This window comes from Morone saxatilis, unplaced genomic scaffold (genome assembly GCF_004916995.1).
Source record: "Morone saxatilis isolate NCDOM2014 unplaced genomic scaffold, NCSU_SB_2.0 Contig19, whole genome shotgun sequence".
Lineage (NCBI taxonomy): Eukaryota > Metazoa > Chordata > Actinopteri > Moronidae > Morone > Morone saxatilis.
Window position 1 is genome coordinate 10,333,981 of NW_023339751.1, and position 12,139 is coordinate 10,346,119.

Sequence of the window (12,139 nt, forward strand, 5' to 3'; positions counted from 1 at the left end):
GAGACCTATATTCAGAACCGCCTACAACATACTACCAACAAACACCAGTTTGTATAGTAGTATGCAGTATGAAGCTGTAATACTATAATATTATTATGACAAAAGCTCCCAATAACAAATAAATACATTTAATCATCTGTGAGCCCTAAGTTCTAAGTTACAATCAAATTTCTTATTATCATTCTTCACACAAATTAGCATTAATTTATCCAGAGCTCACAGGTGATCACAAACATACATCTCATATGAATGAAAAAGGTGTTTGCAAGTGTCTATAAGTTCTCAACCCCATAATCATATAGACGTAATTCATAGCGAGTATAAAATAACAATAATTATATGTGTGGGTACTGAATGGCAGATCTGCTACTGAACTCAGCCTCCTAATAGTGCCGCCTATGCACTTGCCCTGTAAGAAACATTAGCTGAATACCTACACCACAGACTTCATAAGTCTATTGTGTTGTCTGTGGGTTATCCTTTATTAATCCCCAATGGAAAATTATTTTTTCACTCAATGTTTTACACACATGGGCCCAAAACAATCACACTCAAAGGGCATATAGACATGCAAATATGGTGGAGGGATAGGCTGCCACGTAGCAGCACCCTGGGAGCAATTAGGGGTTCAGTGCTTTGCTCAAGGGCACCGCGGCAGTGCCCAGGAGGTGGATCTGGCACCTCTTACTTTACCTTATTCATTAAATTGCTTTTAAGTAAAATATCTTAATTTGTGGGCTTTTCCAGGCAAATATTGATATAGTTTGTGATTGCTTACGATTAAAACAGCACTACTTAAAGTCTCCATGCCACCCACTTTGCCACCCTATGAATATTTCTCTAGATCCGCCCCTGTATCCAATTATAAAGTCTGTACTTTATCATTTATGGCCTATATATTATAATGTAGCTCAGACTACAGTCAGTGAAACGGTGGGCTTCCATTTAAACTGTAGTGTTGAGTGCTTTACGCACTTTCAAAAGAATGCCAGTCTTTTTTATAAATACGTCTGCCGCAGTCTCTAAGCTGTAGCACACTAGGCCAATCAGAGAAAGTTTTCAATAAGAGCCAACAACAGTCATGCAATGAAACAGCGCGGCGGTCAGGCTGCAATGATGCTCTTGTAATGCTGCCTTAAGGTGCTGTCGGAAGTATGGGAATCCTGACATAAGGCACCACAAGCACGACAGCAAAGGTAAACACGGCTCGTAAAGAGGGAATTGGTTTCTATAAGTTTCTATGTTGAGTCTCTATAAGTCAAATATTATAAGAAGAAAATAAAATAATGTGATGTCTTAGTTTTATTGTGGCCTAAAGGAAGACATTTCCCAATTTTCATGAAGCTGCCGTTCCTCTCAAGTAAAATACGTTTTGCCGCAGATTTTTCTCATCATCTGTAATCAACCAAGCGCACCTGAAGTCTATGTGAGGGTTTGTTATGACTCTTAAACTCGGATGTAGGCGCTTACGAGCAGCACTTGAACGCGGCATACGTTTTCCAGCCGGTGTTTTCATATATTTACGCCCCTCCGCTGTTGTATGGTGCTTTCCATGCTTCAGAGACGACAAACGTAGCGTACAGGTAAATTAAAGCGTTAATAGGTGTTGTCGCTTTTTGCTTATCCATAGTTGTGTTGCCATAGATTACTGTCGATTTACATAGACTAGTCACTAAAAGCGATTGCAACATCTATGTGAAGGCTACATTCATCGAGACATATTGACAGCCTAAATTGGATATTTACAATAACGAGTGTTTGTGTCTCGGTGTGAGCTGATGCATTATTCATTCAATGGCGACCGCATGGGTAAAACTACACCTGGCTGCCATTCTGTAGGCTGCATACTGTTATTAGAGAACCCCTGAACAGGTGAAATGGTCACAATAGGATAAGCTTTTGTTTATATCTGCAGTCAGGCTACAGTCACGCTTTCCAGTCTATTCCTAGAAGGCGTTTCACCAATGTGTGCTTTTAAACTGGGCTCACTACCACGTACATACACTGGACACTGAACAGACTTCTTGGGTTGACAGTTATAGGATCTGGTGTAACTTGTCTTTATCCTTTGATCCGACCTACACCTAAAGTTCAACTACAGTGACATGCATTTACACTTAAGGGCTTTTCCCACACACAGTAATTTTATCCCTATTAAAAAAAACCTCAAGACAAACTGCTTCAGCTATTTAATTATGAAAGGTGCATGTGCTGAAAATAATCCTCAAACTCATGTATTCATGGTACTCAAATACTGGTCACGTGAGGCTGTATGGTACACCTCATGCATGGTTTTCTGTCTTTACTCATGTAAGCGATTTAAGGTAATGCCAAATTACAGTGCATTTGTATTCTAAACACCATAAGAAGCTTGGAGTTGCTGCTTTAGTTACCACTGTGGAGCTGGACCTGAAAGTTACATGAGAAAAAGACAAAAACTGTAACAATATGTCCTAAAGAGACAAGTTACTTCCTCTGTTTCATGGGCACAAAGAGTAATAATGCTTCCCTCCACAGTGAGTAGTCAGTAGATCATGGTCAGCTAAAGAACGGTTTCTCAGATCTGGAAGAGATCCACAGATGCCCCTCTCTCACTCTGAAAACCTTTCAAGTGATTTCCTTTTAAACGTTAAATTGCAGGTCACCAATAAAGGTATGCTCCACAGCTCTGTTGCCAATGAGTATGTTTGTGTGTCGATAACAGGGGTGACATGACTCTGACCAGAGGATCTTTCATCTATGCCAGTGGGGAAGAATACCACGGCGAGTGGAAAGAAGGCAAGACAAGTCATTTTGTACAGTTTGTGTGCGAGCGTCGCCAGCTTATTTACAGAGTTGTGACGGATATTAATAGTTGCAGGTGAACGCTATTTTGGCCTGCTTTCCTGGCACGTTTTTCCCTTTTCTGAAGCAAAATCCTTTCCACACATACCTGTACATGAGTTCAGATGCAATACAGTATATTTCTAGTATTTAACATGGTCTCGTGCACACATGCAGGTCAATTTTGACCATATATGATGAAGGTATTACTGATGTGAATCACATGAAAATATACTGAAACAGAGGTGTTGATTATCCTCTGACTACACCTGTCATTAGCTAAGATAACAGCACTCTCTGCTTCAGCATGGGCTTGAAAGCATCTGTCCTGGATTAGAGAAGGTGTTTACAATTTTCTTCATGTGGAAACTCCAGGCTACACATTACGTATTGATATTGTTGCTGTATTTTTATTCCACGTCTCATTTGAGTTTACATAATTAATGTTATTATGTTATGAAGACACTAGCAGGAACTATGCAAGTATCTGGCAGCAAATATTTTTTCTGTTTATTTGTGCCTACTGAAAAGTAAAATTTTCAGTGAAGGGGAAATAACTCGTCCACCTGTGGCAAAGATTATGAGGATGTTTGCATTGCTTTAACTCTCTTCCACACACACATACAGTGATGCTGGTGACATGCACGCTCAAGCTATTTAATCAAATCCCAATTAGCTAGCATTGGCAGCCCATGACGAACAGAGTCAGATTTACCAGCTCTGGCTTTGTCAAATCTTCTGGATTAGACTTTGGACCAGTTTGGGAAATCTCAGAGAGTCCTTTGTCAGCTGCGGTTGAGAAAACCAAATCAATCGAAAATTACCAGGAACAAGTCTATCCATCCTTCACCCTTCAAAGGCACCTTCGCTCAGTTTTCCAGTGTGGCAATTGTGAGTGTAAGCCAGTTGTAGCAGTTTTCCAGAAACTTGAAGGTGTGGGCCCTCTGACATGATTACAAGCTTCAGTAGTGGATCATAGGCTACTAGGAAGGGGAATGCAAGTACATTCCTTGACTGTTTTCACAGAAGTAGAAATCCCTGCTAAAAAATCTGCTGGATTAGAGTGCTGTAATTCCCACACCACAGGAGGCAGATGGGACTCCTAATTCAGTAGTAAACCTTGAGCTGACAGAGGGGGGAGGGGAGGGGGGGGTACTTAAATCCAAGCACGTACTAACTCATGTGACATATGTAGTGGCTCTACAACTCTACAACACCAAGTGCATTTAAAGCCCTGGGCCACATTGCAAGTTCAAATGTTACACACTATTACGAAAGAGTAATCCATAGGAGCCTAAGTGGTTAGATGAGACATGATGACACCCATGTAGATAAAATGTGGCTTTCTTGTGTTTCCATCATCTATTTCAAGTTTGAGCCATTACTCACTCTGATGGTGTGTGACTTTCCAGGTCGGAGGCATGGTGTTGGCCAGCTCAACTTTCAGGATGGAACATGCTACACCGGCCAATTTGAGAATGGACTCTTCCATGGCTTTGGTGTACTGTTCTTTACAGATGGATCCAGGTGAGTAAGCATGAGTGAGACAAAAAGGCAGCAAGTTTTTCCCTCAATCATAAGTTACAAATGACACCCTGCTCTCTTTTCACCATACCAGATACGAAGGAGAATTTGCACATGGGAAGTTTCAAGGTACTGGAGTCTTCAGCCGATATGACGGCATGAAGTTTGAAGGAGAATTCAAAGATGGACGTGTTGAGGGATACGGTATGTCTGTTACACCACTGGAACAGTTTGTCCACCAGCATGTCGATATTGTCTTTCTGTGGTTGGTCATAGTGTCCTGTGTCTGTGCCTCCAGGGTTATTGACTTTCCCAGATGGAGCTCATGGTGTCCCACGAAACGAGGGCTTGTTTCAAAACCACAAGCTGCAGAAGAGAGAGAAGTGTCCGGGAGTGGTGCAGCGTGCACAGGCTTCAGCCTCCAGCGCTCGCAGTCTGGCACTTTGACTGTCACAGACCCTGCTGGAGACACGGTCAGGGTTCCAGCACCTTCCAGGAGGACCTCAGGGATGTGTACTCGTATACTCCCCTCCAGCTCTTCTCTCTGTGTCTTTCTCTCTTTTTTTCAACATCACTTTCATTTTTTTTTCTTTTTTGGCATCTTCCTTGCTTAGCCTTCACAGTGGCTTGGAATGCACATGCAATTTGACCAAACAGGCTTTCTGTATGACTGACTTGAAATGCACAACACCATGAAGCACACCTTTAACACCAAAGGCTGCTGGTTTTCCCTTGTTCTGATTCTTGTACACATAAACAGTGTCCTAGTGTTTTTCTCTAGAATAGTTAGCTTTCATACATCAAACAACTGAATATGGGAACCTCTTCTTACCATGTTATTGCACATCTGGTACATATTGTCCTGCATTAGGAGGAGGTGTAAAGTAAGTCTGTATGCTGAAGACTTTAGCCACTAATGAGATAAATTCACCTTTAAAAATGCTGCAATCCATTACAATAGAGTGATACTTAAAGGTACCATGTGGAGGTTTTCACCAGTGGTATTGCTATGGAGAAATGCTTTTTTTAAAGTGGGTCCCTGTTTTTTTTTTTATTATGCACAAGGCATGTGGGAGACATGATTCTTGCAGATGGTTTCACACTGCTGGACAGTTGGTGGTGCATAAAGAAATAATCAATGCGCCCACAAAGCCACTGAAGAAGTCTGCAAGCTAGCAAACATAGATCTTAACAATGCATAAAGTAAAATAGTCAAAACATTGGCTATACAAATATTCCATTAGGATGGAAATGCATTGAACACATCTTTCAGGCCTCAAAAATAAACACAGTGAATGTAAGCATAAGTTTTGTTTGTTTCCAAAAACACTCCACAGGGCACCTTTAAAATCTCATCTCAATTAACTGTGCTGCTGAAAACTTTATCTTTCAAGGAATGCATTCACTGATGTTTCTCCTTTCAGAGGATCAGTATTCACGTATGCCTTAAAGACATTTTGGTACAAGAATGTAGTACAAGGGTGTCCGTCTGAAAATTAGATGATGCACAGTGCCCTCTCCTTCCGTTCTCCTCTGCATCATTTGCCCTAAGGTGTCTGTCATCCTAATGAATTTGAGGTCTGCCACAAGACCAACGTTGCTAAGCTGGTGCTGAGTTCCAGTTCCCATCACTCACAAGTCCAGCAGCTCTCTTTCCAATAAACATCCGTCTCTCAGTGGAAATCAATGGAGAGGAGATTTAACTCTGCTGGATGATTCTCTCATGTTTTCCACTGTATAACCTGAAAGACTTGGATGACTGGACATCCTCAAAGTTGATAATTAATCCTAATTAAATGTATTTGAATTAGGTACGTAGATCTTAAATGAGGCAGCTGAATGAAAGTTTATAAATCATATATATATTTAACAATATGTAATTCTCATGTATGTGTTTTTTCTGTAAGGTGTATAGATATTCATTGTCGTGTTTGTTCTGACCTTGCAAATGAGTTCAGAGATAATTGCTTGCTTGGTCAAGTAGTAAATTGTGTTACTGAGTTATTTAAGACAGTGTGGTTGAGTATTTTGAGGTGTAAAAATGTATTAACCATTACAGCCAATCACAGTTATTCTGTGATTACATATTAATTCAGTGTACTTGAACAGTTAATAGGCCTTACAAAGCATTTGTAGACATGGCATGTCTAGGGTTGCCTACATAGAACTTCAACCAAAGACAATCAAATGATATTATTGGTAAGGATGCCTGAAACAGTCAACAAGAGTTACATGTGTTATTTCTTACAGCTGAACATTAAAGACAAATCAATAAGGACAAATTCTCCTGGGGCTTTAGTGTGCAAGAAAAACAAAAGGACCGAAGATTAAACAGGGAATTGATATTAGGTTCTGTTGTAAATATAAATTATCTAGCCTGGATTATTGCAGTTACTGATTTTCATTGTTGTCAGATTCTTTGAGGGGGAAAAAAATCAATATTTAATATTGTGAGCCCATATTGTTTCTTGCTTTGAATACCCCCTTTAGTACAGCAGTGTGCTGCAAAGTACAATCAGAAAGATTGAAGATAACAGTAGACACACAAAAGCAGAGCAGTGCATGCATCAGTTACGCAATCACACAATCATACTTTACTGTTTGTTATGTGCAAAGTGTGTAATGTCCTGTTTCAGATCATGTAATACTATTTTTCTCTTTCTGCTATGATGGAGACAACGCCCGCTCAAGCCTTATTTGACTACACGCCCCCTGCCTGAGTGGAACTGAATTCAGTAGAATCCCATATCCATTTCCAACTGGAAACAAATGGTGCTTTAAAAGCGTGCCTGTCCAGACTTTTCACCTGCCTGGAGAATATCATTGCCATGGTTACCTTCTTTCTGTAACAATATAATGTTGCTTTGAGTGCTCTTAAAGAAATTTCTGCACAATATCCTCTCATTTTCCTGGAATAGGTATCACATAGGTGGTAATCGGTTGATGTGTTTATTAAAGCCTTGTGTTGAAAAAAAGGAGCATGTTTTTTCATTGTGTAACAGCATTGCACTTGGACACAGTAACGTGACGTGAAAATATTTAACTTTTAGATGATTATGCAGCCATTTCTGATCACAGAGGATGAAATGTGGGACATTTGCAGCTGTAGGAAGAAGTTTAACCATTTCATGGGTAAACAGGTTCCTCTGGTTTTTTGGCTGCTACACAGCATAAAGCCTCCAGTTTACCCATCCCCCTTCTCATTCTACACCACTCCAGCCCTCAGCAACAGCACAACAGCATACTGCTTGTAGTTGAACATAGAATTGGAAACAGGACTAAAGCTGTAAAACATGTATGAAGCCAACAGAGTCCTACAGATGCTGTAATATCTCTGTTAGGGTCAGGCTGACAAATAAATGACAACACCGTCACGTAGTGTGTATAACCTTGTATTGTACATGTTATGTGTCTATGCTAAAGTCTTGCTTGGAACAGGAAATATTGTGTCTGGCTGATAATATATCTGATGCATCAATGGTGCTTTTCAAAACAGCATTTTACATTGTGAAAAATAGTAACACAGTATTTGTTATGTGCTCACAAAATGAATGGCTATATGTATAATGACTTACCGTACATAAATAACTACATTGTAAGCAGGGATGGGGGGGGGGGTAAGCTGTTGGTGTCCGCACTCAGCAGTGTGAATAGCATAGCCAACCGCCCTCAGGAACATTTGAGCCACTGATGGTAGAAGGAAAATATGTCCACTGAGCTCCCCTTGAATCCCTGACTTTAGCGGGGGCATACCAGCCATCTCTGCTATCGTCAGCTGACGCCTCACACACAGTGCTACTGTGTGCTCTGGCCGTGTCTGTCGCCTTGATAAAACAAGGATCTCTTGATGTATATTCAAACACAGCCTCTGTACAGCACTATACATTAATATTATTCAACGTCCAAATACATTATAAATCAGATATGAGACATATGTGAGAGTGCTCCTAAAAACATAAAGCTCTTTAGAAGCAAATAGATCAGAGAAATTCAGCTTTGTTTCCTTATCCATATATTTTGTCTCCTTCTGGAGATAAGCAGATCATTTGGAATCCGTCACATCCAAGCTGACATTTTATAGTGTCAGAGTTCAGGCTAATCCCAGAGGTTTAGCAGCATCGCCCTGGGAAGGCAGATTTTCTTGGTGAGCACATATAATGCATATTTTTATGATGTACGTAGTCCTACAGTGGAACTGCAGAATGTATTTTGAACCTGAGACAGATAGTCATAGTAACTGACAATATAAAGAATATACTGCAGTAGATTTGCAGTTTTTTGCACTATTCACTCCTCTCTCTGGATGTGTTTTCAGGCGCCACCAGTCCCACCTCCCTCAGCTTTTCCAGTCTCTGCATGGTCTCCATGATGTCAAACTGCCATTGTTTTACCTGCTGCAACGCTGTTACTCCCTCCTGTAACACAGTTCATACTTTCAGTGTGTTAGCATGGGGTCATATTGTATATTTGTTGAGATATGAGCCACAGCATGTTAGCTTTTTATATGCAATCAATCAGCATCCTTTAAATGAACAGTTCAATATTTTGGGATACGCCTTATTTGATTTCTTGCTGAGACTTAGATGAGGAGATCAATAATCACTGTGTGTATATGTTAAATGTGAGGCAATAGTCAGCAGGCAGCAGTTAATCTGGAAACAGTATTCCTTCATCTGTCCAAAAGTAAATAACATAATACTACCAGCACCTCAAAAGCTCAGTAACTATCAACTTTTATTTAATTTAATTAATAAAGAATTGTAAACCAAGTTTAAAAACGTCAATTCGCCATTTTACCGCCACATGCTGGACAATTTCTTGGCTGGGACCAGTTGCCACCAACAAGCAGAGACTCCAAGAAGTTACTGTGTTACTGAGCTTTAGCTGTTTCTATCTGATTCCTGTCATTATGCTAAGCTAACCTAACTGTCTGCAGCATCATACTTAACATACAGAAATTAGGGTCATATTTATCTTCAAATCTAATTCTCGAGGAAGAAATCTAAGCATATGTCCCCAAAATGTCAAACTAGTCCTTTACAATCATCTTCAACCACCAAAGCACAACAGGTAGAAAAACTCACATGGTTTTTTATTTTTGTGTCAGCCCCTGCAACTACGAGCAGCTTCACTATCTTGTATCTGTTGAGGCGCACAGCATCATGCAGGGCTGTGTCCCCTTCCTGAGGGTAGGAAAAACATGTATTAATGACAAAAATGAATTATGGAGATGAAACAGACTGTTGAGCTGCTCCCTACCCTGTCCCTGGAGTTGATTTTGGCACAACAGGACAGCAGGTACTCCACAATGGCGGTGTTGCCTGTTCTTGTGGCCACATGCAGAGGAGTGCTGTACAACTGCAATGTACACATTGGCATACATTGTGACTGGGTTATTTGTATGAAAATACACATACAAACACATATAGGACCAACTGTATCAGTATAATATAACAGTATGTTCATAGATACACAGTCGTAAGTCCTGGTACATATTCAGGCACAAGTAAAATGCACATTCACCTTATCTCTAACGTTCAGGTCAGCCCAATGGCTCTTAAGGGCTTTGACAACTTCCAGGCTTCCCCCTCTGCATGCCCAGTGTATGGCCCTGGAGCCCAGCTGAAACACAGTAGGAGGGCCCTATTCTATTAATAGTGCTGACTTCAGGCCACAAGAGGCTGGAGCAGTGAAGATAATCTCACCCAATCTCATCATCATCTTTACAAACAAGCAATGTGCCTGCACGTCTTACTTGATCTTTAAAGTTGATATCGGCTCCTTTTTCTAAAAGCATTTGGACAACTGCAGTGTGTCCTTCCAGGGAGGCGCGATGTAGTGCCGTCCTTTTCAACTGGAAAGTTTAAATGTATTATAAAAAGAAATTGTTGTAAATGTATCTGTTTTACTGCCACACCGAGAGAGCATACCTCATCATGGACATTAGGGTTCCCACCATCAGCCAGATACTTGTCTATTACATTCAGCTTGCCTTGACCGGCTGCATTCATGAATTCTGCAGTATCCTCAAGCTGTACCTTTCCACACAGAAACACACACACACAGAAACATTGGAGGACAGGAAAGACACAGAGATACATTTTTTATACTTATATGTTGTGCACATGAAACTGAAGTTTGTGAAAATTGTGGCTCACCACCGGGATTTCCACAAATGCCTTGGGTGAGCATGCTTTCTTGATCTTCTTTTTCCTTTTGTACAGCTCTGTGATGTTCTCTCCTCCACTCAGATCCAAAATCTCACACTTCCCCACTCTCTCCTCTTCCTGGAAAATGACAGAAACAGTAATAATGTGACATTAAATGATGTGACACGATTAGAAAACCTAGAGAGAGAGGTATTATTGGCTTGTAAAGCAGATATGCCAAGTCGGCTAAGGGGTGTTGAGAGCTGGGAATGGTAGTGGTAGTGTTAATGTCAAAATAAATTCACAGCATAGTGCAGGCAATAAAACTATAAACTGACTCTAATATGCTTTTAATATGTTTTTACATAATTTATCAATGAGCCAGAGTTCAAAGGAACTTGTATGTGTGTGCATGTGACTTTTCATCTGCTTTTATCTTGTTTTATTTTATATATTTTATAAAAGTAAAATAGATTATTATTTATTCTTTTGATGATAAGTTCTTTTGTCTATTGTGCATACAAATCCTTTAATTGGCAGAATTTATATATATATTTTTACATGTTTTCATTTTCAAGATAACCTTAGAATTAAATAGTAATTTACTTTTACATTAAGTTTACAATTATTGACCATAATAATTTGTTGCACATAAAGAATAATAAAAAAAAACAAGAACAAAGACAGACTTTGCTGTTGTCAGAAATAAAGAGTAAAAGTCTAGTCTAACGTTCACTGAGCAGAAATATAATGTTTTTGTATTTGAATGACAAAGCATATGAACAGGAGCCTTTTCTTAACTCCACTCAGGGCCAACACATTAGGTTAGGATGGAAAAGAAAATTATACAACAGTGGGCATTTACATATCTAGTCACATAGTGGCCCTTGATTTGCATGTGTGGCTCAGTGTGTTTTTTATTGTGAATGTAAATGGATTTTGAAGTAGGCTGATTACATGTTCTCATCATGTTCAGGGCTTAACCGCAATTCTGACATGTTTTCTGGAAAATAACAGTTCATTAATGTACATGCCTTCACATAAAATAAGTTTTGTTTTTTTAATTTACAAATTGTGATATAACAGTGAATATTATATACAGTCCGCTGTGCTGGGAAACAAACTCTCCCTAGTGGTGAGTGTCTAATGATTATCCATCTAGGAGCCATATTTAACGTAAGATACTGTGATATAAATGGAAAATGATCATAAATGCCACTTTGGAAACATTTCTTTCACCTACCTGAGCTTTCTTTTCTATTCCTGTTTTATGATCCATCACGTTGGCTGCCCACTGCACAGCCTCTTCCATCTCTTGTTTGCTTAAAGTTTACAAAGATACAAAAATAAAAATCACAGTCAATAAAGTAATTTTGAACAGCTTAAGCTTTTTAACATTAACTAATAATCTATTTAATAAAATAAAAGTGGCGGATAACCAAGCTAACTGTGTGTCACTTTACACAGAAGTGCTGCAAGCCCAGTGGCTTCCTGGCAGGAATGCTGGGTTCATGGTGGGACATTGTGTTACCCCAACAAACAGGTGTGTGCACTTTAGCGTACTTGCCAACCCTACTCTCTCCCTCTCTCTTACCCTCTACCTCTTTCCCCCTCTGTCATGCACACACACGCACGCACACACA

General features: G+C 39.8%; 2 protein-coding genes across 2 annotated transcripts; one reads left to right on the forward strand and one right to left on the reverse strand.

Moving 5' to 3' along the window:
- The first annotated feature begins 1,488 nt into the window (after positions 1-1,488).
- On the forward strand, positions 1,489-7,309 carry morn4 (MORN repeat containing 4). Its single transcript, XM_035663018.1, has 5 exons — positions 1,489-1,583; positions 2,705-2,778; positions 4,236-4,350; positions 4,442-4,551; positions 4,646-7,309. The coding sequence occupies exons 2-5, from the start codon at positions 2,712-2,714 to the stop codon at positions 4,792-4,794; spliced, it is 441 nt and encodes a 146-aa protein (XP_035518911.1). The 5' UTR covers positions 1,489-1,583; positions 2,705-2,711; the 3' UTR covers positions 4,795-7,309.
- Positions 7,310-8,008: 699 nt separating this feature from the next.
- On the reverse strand, positions 8,009-11,921 carry LOC118329657 (ankyrin repeat domain-containing protein 2). The gene is made up of 8 exons (XM_035663889.1): positions 11,740-11,921; positions 10,506-10,634; positions 10,278-10,385; positions 10,103-10,201; positions 9,871-9,969; positions 9,607-9,705; positions 9,432-9,530; positions 8,009-8,762 (listed from the first exon to the last, which is right to left on the reverse strand). The coding sequence occupies exons 1-8, from the start codon at positions 11,806-11,808 to the stop codon at positions 8,631-8,633; spliced, it is 834 nt and encodes a 277-aa protein (XP_035519782.1). The 5' UTR covers positions 11,809-11,921; the 3' UTR covers positions 8,009-8,630.
- Positions 11,922-12,139: the final 218 nt, after the last annotated feature.

Coding starts and splice junctions, on each gene's coding strand:
- morn4 (XM_035663018.1), top strand. CDS start 2,712: ATGACTCTGACCAGAGGATCTTTCATCTATGCCAGTGGGGAAGAATAC. Junction 4,351..4,441: donor TTCTTTACAGATGGATCCAG/GTGAGTAAGCAT, acceptor TCACCATACCAG/ATACGAAGGAGAATTTGCAC. Junction 4,552..4,645: donor TGGACGTGTTGAGGGATACG/GTATGTCTGTTA, acceptor CTGTGCCTCCAG/GGTTATTGACTTTCCCAGAT.
- LOC118329657 (XM_035663889.1), bottom strand. CDS start 11,808: ATGGAAGAGGCTGTGCAGTGGGCAGCCAACGTGATGGATCATAAAACA. Junction 10,202..10,277: donor ACCCTAATGTCCATGATGAG/GTATGCTCTCTC, acceptor TAAACTTTCCAG/TTGAAAAGGACGGCACTACA. Junction 9,706..9,870: donor ACCTGAACGTTAGAGATAAG/GTGAATGTGCAT, acceptor TGTACATTGCAG/TTGTACAGCACTCCTCTGCA.